At 32.6% G+C, this 21,339-nt stretch overlaps 1 protein-coding gene across 1 annotated transcript in view; it reads right to left on the bottom strand.

Moving 5' to 3' along the window:
• Positions 1-400: 400 nt before the first annotated feature.
• LOC131666910 (tRNA (cytosine(34)-C(5))-methyltransferase) overlaps positions 401-21,339 on the bottom strand; it is a 304,687-nt gene continuing 283,748 nt past the window's right edge. Inside the window, exon 11 of the mRNA XM_058939987.1 lies at positions 401-750. Within this exon, the coding sequence (XP_058795970.1) occupies positions 656-750 (95 nt within the window). The 3' untranslated portion in view covers positions 401-655. The remainder of the gene's footprint in view (positions 751-21,339) is intronic.

Below are 21,339 nucleotides of genomic sequence, written 5' to 3'. Positions count from 1 at the left end.
TTTAAATGTAAAATTTTCTGTTCTTTTGATTGCCGATGTCCAAAATAGAGGTTTCTATTTAAGAAAGTAAAGTTAATCTTGAAATATCATTGAAGGACATGCACAAAGTCAAATTCAAGGTCACAAATCGATTCCTCGTGAAAAGTTACCCATGGAATTACCTTGACTTTTTTTAAATAATAATTTACCAGGCTTAAATTTTGAGATGTTACGTAACTTTTGGGACATATTCTATAAGAAATAATCTGAAAAAAATCTTTAAACGCATTTTTCACGAAACTACATTTTTCAAATCGGCACAGACTTGTTATTCGTAACTAGAAGTTCGATTTTTCTCATTTTTTTCTATGTAGGTTTATTTGTCTATCTGACAGCGTAATCCACTAGAAAATTACAAAAATATGTAATTATAAAATTAAGTTTGGTAGTAAAGTCGAAAAAAAACATGAAAAAAATATATTTTAAGGTTCATTTGAAACATCAATTTTACTTGTGATTATGTTTAATTTCATTAATTCAACAAAAATGTGGTTGTTAGAATTTCAGTATTTTAGTGCGTGACTGCAGATAACTGATGAATATATGATTATAATTTTTCCTGTGAGTTTTTGCCTAATTGGTTTGGATAATATTATCTTCTTTAATAATAATTCCATTACTCTTGTCTTGAACAATTATTCTCATCAGCTTCTTTATCTTTAATCACTTTGAGAGCCAAGGCATCACGATTTTCTTGAAATTTATTTTTTTCTAGAATTGTTAAAATATTATAATTAGGTTATTGTTATAGTATATCATTTCTTAAATTATGAATATTTTAATTATTATTAATAAAATAATGGGAATTAAGGTGGATTAATGGGTAAGAGCTCAAACTTCTATCATTTTCAGAAATTTCTATGTTGATTACCCTGGTCTGGTAATTGAGATTCCATATTAAACTAACACGTGTGATATGTGTGAAAGCCATCACTTTTTTTATATAGAACATAAACGTTATTTAGTTATTTAGTATTTATATTTAGTATTTATACCAGTGTTTTTGCACTTTTAGGTTAGGATATCTAAAAAATTTGACGTGATAGAACAATGCCAGATTTGTAATTAGTGCACCAAAATCCTTTGAAATACTATAGCTCGCTTGTGATACAAAATCTTGTATACCTGTGTTATTCCAAATTTTGGAAAGGCTGGTTTAGGCTCTCAACTGTCTCATTGTAGTCATGAAAACCCTACTACTGACGTGACATGAGATCACTTGTGTGAAATAGCAATCAATACAGCCCAGAAAACTAAATATTGTAAACGCTACTGGGTTATACTAAATTCATTGCGGTTAGCGATGAAGTATTCTCAGCTGCATTTTAACCAATCATACGAGATGCAAATATGCAGACAATGATAAAGCTGCAAAAAAACTTGAATACGGTTTCTCCATGATTTAAAATTTTTTTCAGTTTTGTAAATGTGAAAAAATAACGCGTTATAGGTGCGCAGATAGAGTTTCCTGAATTAATGAGTAAGAAAAAAGACAGCCACATGCAACCAAGGAAGACAAATAGAGATAATCATCATTATTACAAACGTGGTTGCTGAGAGAGAGACAGGTGAGTTGAACTGATTGTGCTTTATCTTATCATAAGATGATACCACATCTGGTGTGTTAGAAATACAACTGTTAGACAACATAGCCTGACGAGAAACTTGCTCATTAGATGATATTAGTTATTCATGGTAGATTTTGGATCACTAAATTCAAAGTTGACCTTAGAATTACTCTATCTTATTAAGTTTTTTAAATATCTTAACCTAAAACTGCAAAAAATGCTTGTTTTCGCTGTTTTTAAGGTACCATAACATCTTGAATACATTTTTTTTGAAAAACCGAGTACGCTATCTTAAAGAAGCACTCTTACCTTCTAAATTTATTTTTTAAAGTTTGGAAAATCTTTTTTTCTGTCCAAGATATCGTCATTTGAAGTTTACTGTTATAGCAATTTCGTTAAAGCCTGAAAATAGAGTGAGTTATTTAAAAAATCAATGTAACGTATTTTACTGTATTTAGATCACCGAATCGATACTCATTATCGAAATTGCACCATAACTTCAGAATCACATGAGACGTTTTTTCTACAGATATATATAAAGCTAACGCGGATGATTGAAATAATATTTTTTATAAAACAAAGTATTACTGGACACCATTAAATACCTAACCTATATCCACTGATACCGTAGGCATTTGAGCATGCGTCGGTTTAACGATGAACACTTTAACCTAAAGCGTTGCAAGAGACTCTTACAACCCAATTTTCTGGACCCACAACTCCGGTAACCTGCTGGTTCTTAACCTCCAACCCTCTCAACCCAATTTCCTCAACCCTCGAGCCCGATAACCTGCTGGTTTTCAACTCCCGAATCTTACGATAAGAAGAATACATTAACCAAGTTTTGCTCGTTGTAAAGAATTATAATCCGTACAAAGGAAGTCAAAATACAGTATGATTAAAAAAATTGTACTAAAATCTGATTACATTGTTTTTCAACAAAAAATTTTACATAATTTATATTCGGTAATGTTCATAGTGATGATAAGACACTATTTACCAAATTTGTAGTTCGAAAAACTTTACGACTTTTATAAGAGGGGTGAGAATGCAGTGAAAACACGATTATTCACACAACACTTAATTTACGGACCATAAACTCACCAAATCCCAAGTTCACAACCCTCAAACTATAAACAAATGTTAAACGTTTGTAACATCAACGTGCGCTTCCAGAACCAACTGCGAGAAGGTACCAATCACTAAGTTCTTTTTTTTTGTTTTTGTTTTTTTTTAATTTTACTGGTTTTATTAGAAATAAAAATCAATGGTGTGACGAATATCCCAAATATAAATCACAACTACAAAACTTCCAAGCTAATTCAACGTTTCGCCAGTTTGTTCATGGCCTCTTCAGGAATACTTTATTAAAAAATTATACAAAATTAATTAATACATTCAAATTATAAAATATCAAACAGTAAATTACGAATAAATGCACTCACAATTTTAAAATGCTTTCTAAATATTGTCAACATGAATTTTCTTTCAGTGAAACTGAAATCGTCAACTGTGAAAATTATAGTCAATCACGTGTATCACGATGCATGATTTAGAAAGGACTGAAATATAAGTAGTAATGCCGTCAAAATTTCAAGTTAATCCGATTATGAACAAGACTACTATTTAACAGACGAAAATTAAAGAATATATACTGGTATTATTATTTTTAAAGTTTTAAACAATATACTGTTAGTATTATGTACAATTGTTGTAATTTTATTGTTCTTGAAAATGGCATCTTAGGTTTTTATATAGGCATAAATTTAAGCTTACTAGCCTGTCGTTTATGCACAGTTATTACATCATCACGTTTGAGTAACCAACAGTAGTCAGCTATCATGACAGAATCCCATCGTCCTGGATACCTAGATTCAATAACTAGTAGATCCTGGTGAAATCTCTCTTCCTGCTCATCACTTAAATCACCTAAATTTCCATCCGTGAAGAGATCGAGATGGTCATGCTAAAACGTAGTTTTTGACTCATACAACATCCTAGATCTTTAAATTTTTCTAACATGTTTTTTACAAGCTCTTTGTAATTGTTTTCTTTTTTATTTCCGAAGAAACCATTTGTGACTTTTTTAAATACAAACCAGGCTTTTTTTTCTTTAATACACATGGTTTTCTTGAAATTGTCATCTTTATACAGCAATTTCATTGGAGGCTTAAAAAAATTCCTGATTTTATTTTTGCGTCACTAAGTTTTGGAAATTTTTTATGTAGTACTGAAAACTTGCATTTGATTGATCGAGCTCTTTTACAAGCTGCTTCATAAACTGCATAACTATATGCAGTGGAGATAAAAGAATTTCTTTTCGATCAACTAACGCTTCGTGAAGGATGTTCATGGATCCGGGTATTAGACTCTTTCTACTAGGTCAGTTCTTTTGTACCTAATGCACCTAATCAGTTCTACTATCCCACTTGCAGATGAAACATGGGCATTTGGTGTATCCACTTTGTTGGCCTAGAAGAGTGGATTTGACTTTAAAATCACCGTATATCTTTCATTTACGTTTTTTGTAATCTATTTTTTCAAAAAGCAGTTTCATGTTTTCATATTCCTCATCTAAAATTGTTGAAAGTCCAGTAGAAACGGACGTACACGGATTTCCATTATGAAGGAGAGCTGTCTTCAAACTGCAAGTAGAGAAATCTATAAAAAGTTTTCACTCGCCTGGATTATAAGTTTTAAGACCTAAAGCAGACATTAAACCTGAAGTAAAATTTACCTCGGGAGAAAGCGCACTTTTTTCTTACAATCTTGAAGCTAACAGCATCGACTCTTCTTTCGAATTTCCTAAATTTCGATATAAGTTATTCAACTCAGCCTGATTAAACGTACAAGGTTTACCAAACGATGAGCGCAGTTCGTTGCTACTATAAACAACTTCAAATTCATTTTCATCTTTGTTATATCTGTATCTTTGTTCTCTTTTTTCTTTTTCTTCTTCTTTTCTTCGTTTTTTTCTTCTACTGCTTCCAATTTAATTTTTGGAATAGGAATGGGATTATTAGGCATATGAGGAGTAGGTCTTGAAACAGATTGTACGTTTGCATATTTAATAGTGTATTTATTTTTGCTACTGAAGGTACTAATTTGTTTACCACTATGGCACACACAAAAATAGCAATCATCAACGTGATTTTTTGGTTCTTGCCATACTGTGGGAGTACCAAATGGTATACACTTTCTTTCCATTTTTCCAGTGTATTAAACCTACTTTGCACGTATCACAAATCATGTTAGGAACCTAAGTTTTATTTAAATTGGTCAATTCATTATTAAAATATTCTTTGTACAAAAATTTGATAGACGTTATTATGGATTTAGGTTGTTTAGTTGGAACGACATCACCACAAATATAACAAAACTTCTGCGGGTCATTCACACACTGTCGTGAAGACATTTTTTATAAAAATTTAAGTTTTTTACTTAAAATAATACCTAAAAAGCTGTTTAATACGAAGTACTAAGAAAATGTCTTGATTATGTTAATGTTATCTGAAGATTTTCAGTTTATTGTATTGATAGGAACAGAGCTAGTATTTTCAGTTTTCAAACTAATTTAATATAAATGACGAAGGTCTGCCATTCACAAAGATACAAATATTTGATATAACGAAAATACAAAGATAAAGATTGCCAATTTTCTTGAAAATAAAATTGAGCAACTTTACTATGTACTGTATGAGGTGAACATAAATAAAAAGTAAAAATAAGTAAATAAAATAAGTAAATAAGAAAGAAAAATGAAAAATAAATAAATATAATTAAGTAAGAAACAGAAATACAAAATAAATAAATAAACGCTTGAAATGTACCGTAAAACAAAAATAATTAACCTTATCTTTGCAAGGAGATCTCAATATTTTGAATATTTATCCGTTAGCCTGCCATTCAAACACGATCTCTAACACGAATAGTAATATTTGCACTGCTATTATCAAATTAGAACTATATCGTTCGACTGCATCCCTTGAGCTCTTTAGTGAAGTAGAGCAAACTCTGTTATTCCACTAGACGAAGATGCCACCTAGTGGATAAAAGGTGAACTTATTAAAATAGCGTCTGCCTCGAATTTTCCGTAAACTTAAGGTACCGGAACTTTTAACAGTAAACTTCAAATGATATCTTGGACAGAAAAAAAGATATTCCAAACTTAAAAAAAGGAATTTAGAAGGTGAGAGTGGTCCTTTAAGATAGCCTACTCAGTTTTTCAAAAAAAAAATTATTCTAGATGTTATCGTACCTTCAAAACAGCGAAAAGAAGCATTTTTTGCACTTTTAGGTTAGGATATTGAAAGAACTTGATATGATGGAGTAATTCTAAGGTCAGCTTTGAATTCAGTGACCCAAAATCTACCGGAAATAACTAATTTCATCTAATAAGCAAGTTTCACGTCAGGCTGTGGCATAGTTGTATTAACAATTGATTAATGCATCGTTTGATATACTTGAATAAAGCATCTATCAAAAAGAAATAATTTAGCATAATTAAAACCAGATATAATACATGTGATAAATAATAACAGCTTAATAAATAATAAACTATGAATAATAACATTAGATCTAGACTTATAGGCACAGTGCATCGATTGGTTACAGCTAAAGATTTAATAGTTCTTGTATTATTGCTTTATAGATTATAACATGGTAATTTTCCAATAATAACTTACCATGTAAGTTATTTTCTATTTTTCTCTCGAAATGGGCGGCGGCATAATAGCTTAAATTTTTCACATTTAATTTATGCAATAATAAATTCAGCTGTGTTATCAAATTCTGCATTGGAGGTAACTAAGAAATTAACTGTGTAAAAATCACATAAATGGTTACATTTCCGCCCTTCTTTACAGCATAATCGAGACGAAAAAAGTTAAAACCGGTTATAGATAAGTGATTATATGGAATAGTTTTTTTCAAGTATTTTTCAGTAACAGCAATAATATTGAAATATTCTTCATCCAACTTAACTTACAATAGTGAAAAGTAAGCAAATGATTCAAGCTTATTTATATTTGCATAACCATCGCTTAGCGAACCTCTATTATGACAATTTGACTGATCAATTTCCCGTCATTGTTTGTTCTTCACCAAGTAAAGTATACTAACGCCATCGATATCGTTAGGAGCATTAATAAAGCTTGTACTCTTGCCAACAGTAATACATTTGTTCATAAATTAGTCCTGATGTTGTGAATGAACAGACCTAAAATACGAGGGTGGGTCAATAAGTCCTTAGAAAAAAATAGAAAAACAATTTTTTTTTGGTAGATTTTTTTTTATTTTTTAACATGATCTCCTTTTAGCTCGATACACTTTTCCAGGTGTCTTGCAAGTTTTTTTAAGGGAGTTCTAGCGTATAATGAATTGACAGTCCGAAAAAGATGAAACTTAAAGCGTATATAGTTAAACATATAAAAAGGACTTAGTAAAATTTTTGAGGTTCTAGGGAGTCCTTGAGCTAAGATATTTTGAAAAACATTTTCCATCATTTAGCATGCATTCATATGTAAAATCACTTTTTTGTCGTACTCAATCACTCACCACAGATTAGCTAACAGTTAAATGTCAATGAAATATTTTTTGATCGCAAGAAAACTATTTGTCAAATATATCTAGATTGTAAGATTATTCGAGGAGAGCATGTAAATTTAATAGCAAATAAATAAAGTTCCGAAAATGCGTATTTCCGAGTTGACGTAGTAGATGTGGCAACACTGTAGTCGTATCCAACGTTCAAAGGTTATGGCGTATGTACTATTCAAAAAAGCACATCGTAGATGTGCAGGTTTGAATACTTAGGATGAAAAACTGAGTTGGTAAATTGATTTTTAAATGTTTAAACATACAATTTAATCAAAGAAAAGTTGTTGTTCTAAATAATAATACAAAATAGACATTGTAAACTGAAAACATTTTTGACCCAAATTTTTATTTACTTATGAACACATCGAATGCATTAAATTATAACATGTTTTTTTATAAATTTTTACTTCATATTTAAAATGCTATGAACATTAACACTTTAGTACGTTTTGAGTCGTAACATATAATTTTTTACATATAATTATATCTTCATAAAAACAATTATTAGATCACAAGATAAATTTACGATATATGCAGCTATAAATATGATAAAAATTATAATAATATTGCACAAAGCTATACATTTTTGGTACATAAATTTTGGTCTTCGATTAAAAAGTTATGTAGTTTCTCGATTACTTTACCACATTTAGTAACGACTGCTTTCCCTTGAACTTTTCTACTCAACATTTTCTTCAAACCGTCTAACCCGTGAACATTACATGTATCATGAAGCATATCGATTGAGATTTCCGCAGCTATCAGTCTTTTTCTCATCTCTGCGGAAGCACCGTTCTTGATTACATCATATATTTTCATCTTCTCTTTCAGTGTTTCATTAAACGTTACTTTCTTTTCAGCTTCATCCCAACTCACTGCAGATTGTATAATCTGTTCATCATTAATATTCAGTTTTTTCAAAATTTTATCAAGAACATCCACGTCACATATTGCATTGTGCGCTTCAGATATCTCAATATCTAAGGACTTAGCTAGTGTTCCAAGTGTACAAGGTGTGATCAAAAAGTAAGGTGAATTTTGAAATTTAGCGGGCTACGTCCGTTCGATCTTCGACTATTTTATTTGGTTATGTCGGTACACTCGTCTAGAACATACGTTCCAAATTTCAGCTTTGTCGTATACTTGGTTTGTTTGTGAGAGGCATCAAGGTTAGAAGTGTTTTGCGTGCTCCACGATTTGCTGCTGTCTAAAAACATGGATCAAAGAGTTTGCATTAAATTTTGTGTGAAAAATGGAATCAAATGTTCCAAAACACTTGAAATGCTGAAAGTGGCATACGGTGAGTCTACTTTAAGCCAAAAAAATGTTTACAAGTGGTATAAACTCTTCCAAGAAGGCCGAGAAGACACCGACGATGAACCTCGTTCTGGACGCCCCAGCACATCAACAACTGATAAGAATGTTGAAGAAGTGAAGAAAATAGTGTTGGGAAATCGTCGAATTACCATTAGAGAAATTGCTGATGATATTGGCATCTCATTTGGTTCGTGCCAATCAATTTTGACGACTGTTTTAGACATGAGACGTATGTCAGCGAAGTTTGTTCCGAAATTGCTCAATTTCGACCAAAAGAAACGTCGCATGAGCATCGCCCAAGAGCTACTGAATGACGTCAATGATGATCCAGATTTACTCAGCAGGGTTATAACAGGTGACGAAACATGGGTATACGGTTATGACGTCGAGACTAAGACTCAATCGTCCCAGTGGAGGCATTCTGGATCACCAAGACCAAAAAAAGCACGCCAAGTTCGATCAAATGTAAAGCTTTTGCTTACAGTTTTCTTTGACTGCAGGGGCGTGGTGCATCATGAGTTCTTGCCACAGGGTAGAATAGTAAATAAGGAATATTATCTGCAAGTTATGCGCAATTTGCGCGAAGCAATCCGCCAGAAACGTCCGAATTTGTGGAAAAATAAAAATTGGCTTTTGCACCATGATAACGCCCCTGCTCACACATCGTTGCTTGTGCGCGAATTTTTGGCTAAAACCAACACAGTAACGATGCCACAGGCACCGTATTCCCCAGATCTGGCCCCCTGTGACTTCTTCTTGTTCCTAAAACTGAAGAGGCCCATGAAAGGACGGCGTTTTGCCACGATTGAGGAGATAAAGACGGCATCGAAGGATGAACTAAACAAGATCACAAAAAATGATTTTTTGAAATGCTTTGAGGATTGGAAAAAGCGTTGGCACAAGTGCATTATATCCGAGGGGGATTACTTTGAAGGAGATAAAATAAAAATTGATGAATAAATAAATATTTTTTGAGAAAAATAAAAATTCACCTTACTTTTTGATCACACCTCGTATTTTCACCTTTTTCTTTTTTTTTTGTAGTTTCTCTTATAATTAGCAACGAATCAGCAAATCCTTGAATAACTGATTTAAAATATTTGTCCATAAAAACTTTTTTGATGGATAACATTAATCTGGGATAATCAAAATTGCAATTATGTGCGGTTAGTATACATTTTTTGCCAAAAGATTGAAGAAACTTAAAAAACAATAACATTGGATCTGACAGAGCCGATGAAGAAACAATTTTTTCATGTAACTGAAGATTTCCATTGACAAAACGTAAGCCATTGACTTGGCTAGCGCGTTCATCTATTTTTTGCTTTGGCTTGATATATATTGAAAATTATTTCGCTGCTATCTGCAATACATCTGCACTGGTACTAAAACTGCCTGTTTCCAAATCAAAATAAACGATCACGGATTCTGCATTATCATCAATATTCGATACTTCAATTTGTTCGTGTAAATTTGTGAGAATTCCAATATCAGATTCGTATGTTTGCCTTCATGAAGTTGTTTTTTATTTCGTAGATCAGCTTTTTGTTGTTTCAAAAAAAGACGACGTTTTTTAAAAGCAGTTGTTGTAGATTTTCGATATCGCTTTTGCTTGCACGAATCTGCGTTATGACAATATTTCTTCGAATGCTGCCCTGGTAAACATTCTACTCTAGTAGATAAGTTCACAGTAAATACCTGTCCATTATTTTTTTCATTTAGTCCAATATCACATCGTGTACCTGTACAATATTCAATATGCCATACATAAGCAATTTAATGGATTAATAAATCAAATAAAATAAAAGTACGAATTAAATACCGTAAGATTGCAGATAGAGCCTTGATTTTGCTGCTTTACTAGCGAATGTAGCATTCAAGCTTTCGTTTGGATTACTTGAGACTCCAGCATAGTACCTATGCGCATAATCAGCCATAGCATCAAATATTTTTGTCAAAGCATCAAATAAAGCGGGATCTTTGAAACCATCGCCTATAACTGAATGTGAGTATGATTCTGGATTTTTGTTGTATCCACACCAATCTCCACAGCATGTATGATTATTGAAAGTATGGCTAGTTATGTTTCTAACAGCGGCTAATATTTTTACTTTGTCACCTTTATTCTGTGTAACGCAATAGTTGAAACATTTCTGCAAATATTTGAAAGAATTTGAATTAAGCTCTTTATGTTCTTTTATAATCTTATAAAGTACTGAAGTCACGGTTTTGCTGGTATGATTGATGTTGTCATATTTTACAATTTCATAGTCCACTACATTTCTAGCAGCATATATAGCATTATCTCCTATGAAAATGCCCCATTAAACATTACATTCTTTGAAAATAGCGTTTTGAACAAGTAATGCTGCAGCTTTAGGCTTCATAGCTTTGGCACTACCTTCAAAGTTTACCGTGCAATCGTGATCTTCTTTGGGACGACCAAGGTCACACATTTTGCATTTACGTCTTAAAATAACTCTAGCTAATATTTTGCCAGTGAATCATCCAATGATACAAGCAATACCAAGCAAACTATCGTAACTCCTTCCAGATCCTTTTGTCGGCCAGCCTGTGTCAAATGATCCAGCTATTCGTACAATATTTTCTGGTTTCACATTCATAGCTTTTTCGTCTTCTACAGACAGATCAGGAAAAATAAAACCATTCTGCAGACGATCGGGCCTAACAACAGTTAAAATAAAAAAAATAGAATACAAATTGGAAACAAACAAATAAATTTATTTTGTTAGTCATACATATTTTTTATTTATTGATCGTAGAAAATAAGGCTTATAAAAACCATTTAATACAATCAGTAACCGAAATTAATTTTTTTTAAAAGTTAAAAAAATAATGTGATCAAGAATTTGACATTTGAGAAAATAAATTAAACTAAAAGATCGACGAAGCCGTGGCGCGAACCCACGCACGTAACAATGTCGGTGATGTATAATTATTTACAAGTTTATATTGTTAGTATAATAATAATAATAATTAAAATTAGTATTACATCAACTAATTTTTAAAAATATACAATTCATATTACCTATATTAATCGAAAAAAAATTATGTTTCCAAAAATACTATTCAGTGAAACCAATTAACTTAAATTTCTAAAAATGTATAGTAGAAATGTATCAGTGATGTACAATAGTTGCCGCATTACATTACTAGCTTTTAAAATTAGTTAAAAGAATTACTCATTTGTAAATTATATAAAACTATTCATATAAATAGTGTGACAAATACATGAGTTGTGATGTCATGAAATTCAATTAAAAAATTGCCTTTTGTAAATGATCAAAAGAATTCTTTTATGTCTATTGTACTATACAATTTTATGCAAATTTATCTTCATAAATTGTAAAAATTTTATACTAATTTGATACTGTGATAACAGTGATTTTTTGTGATGTCACACACATTCAACTCTATCAATTATAAAAATTATTTTGTTTACTCTAGTCCATTTCATTATTTTATATATCGTATCGATGATATTATACACAGTTGATATGTAATTACGATTCTTAAATTAACTTACAGTAGTGTTTTCACTTTATCATAATTTTCAATAGTTAATTGTCGTTCTTCTTCAATAGCTTTCTTACAGTTTTCATAAGTCATGTCCTGAACAGCATTACTGACTTCTTTTTCGTGTTTTGAAAGTTGTCCAATGCAACGGTGGGATGTTTACAGCAGACAAAACTTTATTCAAATGAGTTACTTCCATACCTGCATCCAAAACACCTGTGAAATGATATTGAATATATAATTTTATATATCACTATTTGATGTATTTTTTTATTATTTTAGCTTACCGATGGCAGTCTTCGTATTCACATCATAATGTTGCTTTTGCTTAGCGGTAGCATGATGCTTATCAGTATCAACATCATTCAAAATTTTGCAATTTCGACATGAAATATAAAACTTTGATGCTAAACCCGAACGCTGCTCGTCAGTTATATCTGTTAGAGATAGTACAGACTTGCACTTTTTACAAAACAATTCACGTGCGAGAGTTTTTATGTGGACTATTCGACGACCTTTTATTTCCTTGAAGGGAGAAACATTCGCATCAGTTTCATCATTGACGGGTACATCACTGACGGGTAGTGTTGACGATGCTGCACTTTCGAGGTTATGTCTCGACTTCGTGCCGTAAATGCTTCTAATGTTTCGGCCGATATTTTGCGCTGTAATACGAGCTTTGTAAACTTTTTCTGTAACTCGTTTCCGGTTCCAAAAATAAAATGTTTCACCATTTTCAGCACGACATACTTTTCCTACTTTCGGCATGCTGTATACAATTTATTTATCACATATGATTCACTATGTCGACACTGTCGAGTCAGTCGACAGAGCCGGCTACAGATGTGTGCCTTTGTCTGTACACACTCACACGAATACGAGTGACGCGGTATTGCCACATCATGTACCTCGCAAATCAAGTGCACGACGTTTCTTGCTTTGACTTGCTAGGTACCGCTAGTACTCCCTTAAGCCATCAGGAAAAAATAATTTTGGAAGTTCTTCAAAATAGCCATTGTTTGTGTTATGACCTCCTTGTTCGAGATGAATCGTTGTCCAGCAAGCCACTTTTTTAGGCTTGGGAATAAAAAAAAAGTCACTAGGGGCCAAATCTAGTAAATACGGTAGATGGTCTACTAATTCGAATTTCAATTCCTTAATTTTAGCCATTGAAACTAAGCAAGTGTGCACTCGTGCATTGTCTTGATGAGTCAAATGAGGACGTTTTTCCTTTATCTTGAAATAATATGTCAAAGGAGAACTTTTTTCCTTTATTCTCTTGCTTGACCGGTCCAACAATGACGCATAATTGTTTATTCGGTGATTGTTTGTCATTTTTCTAAATAGCCGACGAAGATAATTTCACGTGCATCCCCAAAAAAAAACAGTGGCCATAACCTTGCCGGCCGATTTCACTGTCTTCGCCTTCTTTGGAGCTGGTTAACCTTTTACAATCCACTGTTTTGACTGTTCCTTCGTTTCAGGATTGTAGTGGTGTATCCATGTTTCGTCTACAGTTATGAATCGACGTAGAAAGTCATCCGGATTACGGTAGATGTGCGCCAAGAGGGCCTCAGCGGCCACCACTCGATTGAGTCTGTTCTCGACTAAGAGCAAATGCGGCACCCATCTTGTCGAAATTCTTTCCATGTCCAATTTCTCATGCAACATCGAAATGATTGTATCTTTTGAAACCTCTGTGGCTTCAACTATTTCGCGCAATTTTATTCTTCGGTCACTCAACACCATGTCGTGAATTTTATTGATCATTTCCAGAGTGCTCACGTCTACAGGACAGCCTGAACGACGTTCATCTGCAGTCGATATACGGCCAGGTTTAAATTCATTTACCTAATTGTAAATATTTGCAAACACAGGGATATATACATCATGAACTGTATCGAACTCAGCTTTGATTTCTTTCGGTGTAAGGCTTTTTAAATAGAAATGTTTTATCACCGCTGGAAACCCACTTTTTTCCATTGTCAACAAGAAACAAAAGTTATTCAATTGGATCGACGAAGAAAAAGGAACTACTCGATGGATCTGGCTGAAACTTCGGCAGCACTCTATTTAATAGTGACGCTTGCTAGTGCAATATAAGTTTGGATACCTTGAGCGCCATCTCTTGGATTTTCTAAGGACTTGATCCACCCTCGTATGATAATTTAGAAGCCAATAAAATAAGTTCAAACAGCAGGATTTTTCTCATGCGAACTCGCAAGTTTCTCACTATAGGTCTTGCATAATTAATATCCTTACTTCGCTTCAATAATTTTATATGTATATCATGTATAGGCTTGGGCCAAAAAAAACGAATATAGATATAGGGGTTACCATTACATTTAAAGATATTTATTTCCATATTGTCCTTAAGTAATCGCGTGAGTTTCAAAACTTTCTTACGTAACATGGGGGTTCCATGTTGGAATACGAACGGTCTAATTTGTGGCTGACCATTCTGGGTTAGTCCAGTAGTATTGGTCGCCTCACCAATAATATCATTCCACGAGCTGGTAAAGTGGATGCTAACAGCATATTGCAGTCAACATCAAGCCCAAGAAAAATAAAAATAGTCTACGCAACATCATAAACAGTAGAGCTATATTGAAGAAGAATACCTTAAACTAGTAGTTCGTAGTTATCGGTTAATATGTCGTGGTTATCACGAAAACGATTCCAGGAAGCCTCAGCGGCTTGAGAGTTGGAAGGTGGTCGATGCCATTTCTAAAATATTGCTGATCATTGCAATAATATTGCATGAACTCCTGGAAATAAGCCGAAACAGTAGACATGACGAGTAGGTAAACTAGAGAGGCATCAGCTCAAAGAGCTGATATCTCCCTGAGCTGATGCCGGTGCGTTCTATGTTCTACACTTTCAGTTCATTGTGTACATGTGTGTGTTAAATTTTTAAACATAATATGTAAATTGTATTTACTTAATAATTATTTATATTGTGAAATGACGTAGTAAGTTATATTATTAAATTACGTATTGAGAGAAGGCTTTGTTATAATTGAAAAAAAATGAACGGATAGGTCGAGTGATCGGTCCTCTGGATTCTCAGGACAATGCTTTACCATTAGAGCTACTGCCATTAGTAAGACAAGCAGTTCTTATTGTGTATATTAGCTACACAATTGGTATAGGGCTCAAGTGCTGATATATATAACTAATAATGCTATTATGTATATATTTATTTATTTACAACATATGTTACATTTGGTTTACATTTCGTACTTCACTATTTGTGTCTTGTGACCAGTTTGTGTAGTTGCTAATGTATATATTTTGTGTGCGTGTGTGTGTGTTTTGTGTATATGTGTACGTATGTAGGTGTGTCTGCAAATCTTGTGTCTCTATCTTCTGCGCCTGTCTGTTCAGCTTTTCTTCCCATTTTGCTGTTGCTTAATCTTTTCTTCCTCCTTCTCTCCGAGATCTGCCTTTTCCGCTTTTCTGTTTTTCTCTTTCTTACTTATTTTCTTCTCGACTTCTTTCTTTGTAACTTTCTTTTGCCTTTTCACCTTTGCCTTTCTTTTGCTTTTGCTCTCTTTCTTGCTAATCATTTCTCTTGTCTTTCTCCATATTAGAGCTTTGACACCTTTTGCTCATTTCCTATTACTCCCTCTGCCTCACTTATTTTCCTTAGTGTCTTATAATTTTGTTTTCTTGTTTTCCTTTTTTTTCTCTTCTTCGTTTCTTCTTCTTTTCCATTCTTTTTCCATCATCCAATACCTTCTTCCTCTCGCTTGTGTAGTTGCTAGTACTTGTGTTTTGTGTATGTGTGCGCATGTGTATTTTTATGTTTGCGTGTGTGTGCGTGTTGTGTATTTATGTGTGCGTATGTAGATGTGTCTGCGAATCTTGTGTCTGTCTACTGTTTCCGTCTGTCCTTAGGGTCTTGTAATTTCGTCTTCTTGTTTTTCTTTTTCTTTCTCCTCTTCGTTTCTTCTTCTTTTCCATTTTAGCTCCATCATTCACGCTATCTTTTCTTTGCTTCCTATTATTTTTTTTCCCATTCTTTCCCTTCCTTTTTGCTTTTTTCACATTTTTCTACTATCTGCTTCCAATTTCCTTCTTCTTTCATACACATTCTGCATCTCTTATTTTCTTTTTCCCAATACCTGCTTCGTCTCGTTTCATTACCTAACCTAAACCTTTCTCTTATTTATAGACCTTTTATTCTTTCTTCTCCTTGAATTTCCTTTAATCTACACTTTTTCATTTCTTCTTTCAGTTCTTTCCACTCGTATATGTATCTTGACTTTTCTAGCTTTTCTTCTAGTTCTTTTTCTTCTTTTTTCTTTAGCTCTTCTCTTATTTCTTCCCAAAACTCTTCTCTCATTTCGTCTCCCTCTTCCCTCTCTCTATATATTTTACTTTTTTCTAGCCTTTCCTCTCTCTCCTCCTTCTTACCCTTTTTATCTTTTTCATTTCTTTCCCTTTTCTTTAGTTCTTTCCATGCTTCTTTTTTTATTGAGCCGTTTCTTTCTTCTCTTATTTTGTTTTCATACCTTTTGCTCTTTCTAATGCTGTTTCTTTCATTTCTTGTCTTCCTGTTTCCTATCATATTAAGTAACTTGGCGTGATTCTATGTAATCCCAATAGCCATTTTATGTATTTTAGTTGTAATCTCTCTATTTCTTCATATCTCTTCCATCCCCAGATTTCTGCTCCATACATAATCACGCTTTTTGCCAGTGCGTCGAACAGGTTCATTCTTAACTCCCAATTTTCTATAAATAGATTTCTCCTAGCCCCCATAGTCTTCCGAGTCCTATATTTATTTTCCCTTCTATCTTCTTTATCTGCTTTTTATTTTCGTTATTTCTGCTTATCACATATTCCAAGTAGTTGTACTCTTTAACCATCTCGATCTTCTCACCTGCCCATTCGAGTTCTTCTTTCTTCCGCCTTCCTCCTCCACTCCTGCATTTAATCATCTTTGATTTTCCTACATTTAGCTCTAATCCTCTTTCTTTCAGATATCTTTTTAATTTTTTCAGCATTAGTTTCATTCCACTATCACTCTTTGCCATCATCACTATATCATCTGCATATCCAAATGTCCATATTTTCTTCCTTCCTATCACTACCCCTCCTTCTTGCACCTGTGTGATCTTGACTTCCAGGTCGGCGAAGGCAAGATTAAATAGCGTTGTGCTCAAAGGGCACCATTGCCTTACGCCTTTGTAAGTCTCAAACTCCCCAATTATTTCTCCTCCAACTTTGATCTTACTCCCTGTTTTCTTATATATTACTTCTATTCTTTTCCTGATTTTCCATTTTATCCCTTTCTCTTTCATGATTTTCCATATTTTCTTCCTGTTTATCTTGTCAAAAGCGGCCTTCATGTCGGCAAAGAATATATATAGTTTTCCTCCTTTTTCCCACATTTCCTTCCATATTATTGTTTTTAACATGTATATTGCGTCCAGTGTTCCTATTTTCTTCCTGAATTCCATCTGCGTATCGCTTACCGTTTCTTTTGCATCTAGTTCTCTTTCCAGCTTTTTCCTCAGTATTTCCGCATATATTTTATATCCCGTGTCTATCAGCGTTATTCCTCTATAGTTTTTTACTTCTTCTTTCCTCCCTTTCTTATATATTGGTACTATTATTCCCTTCCTTCATTCATCCGGATATCCTTCTCAATTCCATATTCCGTTCAAGCATTTTGTCATATCTTTTAACAAGCTTTCCGTGCCTTCCATTCACGCTTCATTTGCTATACCATCTTCTCCTGTTCTCTTTTTCTTTTTCATTTTTCTTATTACCTCTTTTACTTCTCTTACTTTGATTTTTTCACCTTCCTCTTCTTCGTTGTCTTCGGTTACATCCCCTTGCTTTCTTCCTTTTCTTTCTCTCCCAGTTATCCCTTAACCCTTTTCCTCCCAAATAACACAAATTTTTTCTTAACTTTCATCCTCGTATCTTTGAATGAAAAAATCGTATGAAAAATTTATCAAGCATCACATCTTGTAGATTTTGACCTCCTCTTTCGAATGCCGTTGACAAAATTTACCTAAATTGTAAGCCGGAAACGTTATAGGCCGGTTTTCCGGAAAATTCACAAATTTTTCGCGTTTTTTTTTCTAAAAAAAGTATATTTTGAAATGGAACCAGTTTGCACACACCATTGGAAATACTGTTATCGGTGTTATAGATGTCTTTTCTTTCAAATGCCGTTGGATTTTTTCCGAAATTCAAAATGGCGAACACAAAATGGCGTTCGAAAGGAAAAATTTTTTTTTTAAACTTGACCAATTTTTTCCTCCTAAACTATCAAGTTTAGTGAAAAATTTCTAAGAACAAAAATGTCTAAAAATTAGTCAAGAAACACTCTCAATTTTTTTAGATTTTTTTACAGCGAATTTGGAAATTTCGATTTTCCGATATTCCAAGAATTCGAAAATTAACTCGGAAAATTCTGAAAAAAATTGAGAGTACTCCTTGGTAAATTTTAAGACTCTTTTGTTATTATGAATTTTTTTATTGAGTCAATAGTTTTTGATTAAAAAATTAATCAATTTTATTCCTACTATACATTTTTTTCAAATTGATTTCACAAAATTTAAAAAAATTTCAAGTCTAACAATTATTTTTTTTTGCTACCCTCGCTAAAAGTCGATTTTCCTGATCGCGACGCGATAGGACTTTAGGCGAGAGAGGAGCAGAAAAATAGTATGTCAGTCACGGCCGTAAATAAAAAAGCCTCAGATCAAGCGAAACCTCGGGCGACAATATTCGGCCAATTTGACACCTTATTTACTTTTACGGTCTAAGGCCATTATTATCATTTAAAAAATTCAAGAGTCAATTGGTTTAGGTTTTCAAAAATTTTTTATTTTAGCCCACAGTAAAAAATTGTTAAACATTTATTTACGTAAACGTTTTAAAATTTTATTTCTTACTAAGTTTTATGAGTTGTTAGAATTTCAGTTTTCAATATTCTGTCGTAAATTCTTGTGCAGTTATAAGCAGAACTTTTAATTTTTGTTTTTTGATACATGCTTAACCATACAAAATTTTCTCATAAAGAGTAACTATAGTAGTGTTTGAATTCCGTTCGAATCTTTCGTGTTCTACTTAAAAATTTCATAGTAATAATTGAAAAATTTTTATTTGCAATCTTCGTTTTAGTTATTTTTTATACAAATCACAAATTGAATTTTTAATTAATATTGATTTATCTAAAAGCCATAGTTGTTACTTCTAATCATTAAAAATTCACAAAATAAACATACCGTAAATTATTTTTTTTCGCAATGCCGAAACGAAAACAACCATCATCAAAATCCTCGCGCCAAAACATTACAAATGTTTTGCTCGAAGATTCATATCAGTTATTGGAATACGATAACCGGATTGACGTTTCCGTCATGCCTAATGCTAATGATTCGGATATGGAATCAGACTTGTTTAGCGATGATGATATATTTGATAAACAAATGTGAAACGAAATCGAAAAGGTACTATCTTACAAGCAGATTACCAACAATTATTCTTCTGATCAAAAGTATTTAGAAGAAAATCATAAATATAATTGGACATTAGGAGAAAAAAAGTGCGCTGAAACACTTAAAAATGAATATTTATTGACTGATAAACAACGGGATGAGATTCTTGCGAGTTCGCCAACTAAATTGTTCGAAACATTTTTATCTGCCGAGATAAATACTCATATTATTGAAGCCTCTGCCGAAAATTATTTGCATTTATCAATGAGTGAAATAAATACTTATTTGGGTATAATAATTCTAACAATTTTCAATAAAAGACCAGAGATAAGTGACTAATGGTCCACCAATCCATTATTGGAGTGCTCCGTTGTAAAATCAGCTATATCCCGTAATAGATTTCAACAAATCAAAGGGAAAATGTTATATTCCAAAAAATCTGAACAAAATCAAAATATCTTTGCCTGGCGAGTACGTACTATCTTTGAAATTTTCCAGAAAAACTAGAACAATTTAGTTTTTTCCAAACTGCCATAGCTGTTGACGAAATGATGGTTACGTTTTTCGGAAGGTTGGCAATCAAACAATTTTATAAGTTTACTTTTTACTTTAATTTTTTTTTACTTTTTTTGTAATAAACTAGTAAGGTTCGGTATCAAGATGTGGGCATTATGTGGAGCTGATGGGTTTTTATTTGATTGTGAAATCTACGGCGGAAAAAATGCAGCCATCGATGGAAACTTGAAAAAATGCGCTTTGGGAAGTAGAGTGGTTCTCGGTCTTTTAGAAAAACTTTTTATTACAACAGTAAGAAAAAAACTAAAAATATACCATCTATACTGTGACAACTTTTTCACTAGCCCTCATCTGTTTGTACATTTGCAATCATTAGGTTTGAGAGCTATGGGAGTTGTGAGAAAAGATAGAGTGAAAGAAAAGAATGATTTAGATAAATAAGCTTCACGTGGGACTTTTATTGAAAAACATGATCAGACTAGCGGTATGAATTTGATAACTTTGATGGGCTCAAAAGAAGTGTCAATGCTTTCTACTGCTGCTAGAGTTGGATCTGAAAGTAAAGTTAAAAGATATTCCAAAGAAATGAAAAAAAAAGTTGAAATTAAATGCCTCTTGCATTTACGACCTATAATAAGTTTATGGGTGGTGTCGATATACATGACCAATATTGTAGCAAAGCATCACCATCCATGAAAAGTAAGAAGTGGACTTTTTCAGTATTTATAAGAATTATTGAATCATCTATTACTAATGCGATTATATTGTTTAATGCTGTGCCTCCAGAAGGGACTGAAAAATCGACTGTCAAAGATTTTGCAATGAACATTGCACAAAATTATCTATCACAAACTAAATTAAAAAATCACGTCTATCTCAAAACTACCGTATATAAAAAGTGCTCATCCAATTGTGGTAAACGAAGTTTTTGGTATTGCAATCAATGCAATCAATACATTTGTCAAACTTGTTGGAATGACTCTCATGCTGAATGAAAACACTAACTTTTATAAAGAGTTTTATTACTGTTCAAATTATATTAAAAAATTATAAAAATTAAAAAACTATACAAACAAAATTTAAAAAATTAAAAAAATGTAAAAAAAATAAAAAATAAAAAGAAAATAAAAAAGACTTTATATCACGTTTATCTCCACGTGGTTAGGGTCGGGTAACGACAAAAACGTTTTGTCGGCAAAAAGACGTGATAAAAAAACGTTGGTTTATATTTAGTTCTTTTTTATGTAATTTATACTAGGTATAATATTGATTAATTTTTTACTCAAAAACTATTGACTCAA

This window comes from Phymastichus coffea, unplaced genomic scaffold (assembly GCF_024137745.1).
Source record: "Phymastichus coffea isolate CEN01 unplaced genomic scaffold, Cenicafe_Pcof_1.1 PCOF00004, whole genome shotgun sequence".
Lineage (NCBI taxonomy): Eukaryota > Metazoa > Arthropoda > Insecta > Hymenoptera > Eulophidae > Phymastichus > Phymastichus coffea.
The sequence above is the reverse complement of the archived record's forward strand: the minus strand, read 5'-3'. Positions and strand labels throughout refer to the sequence as shown.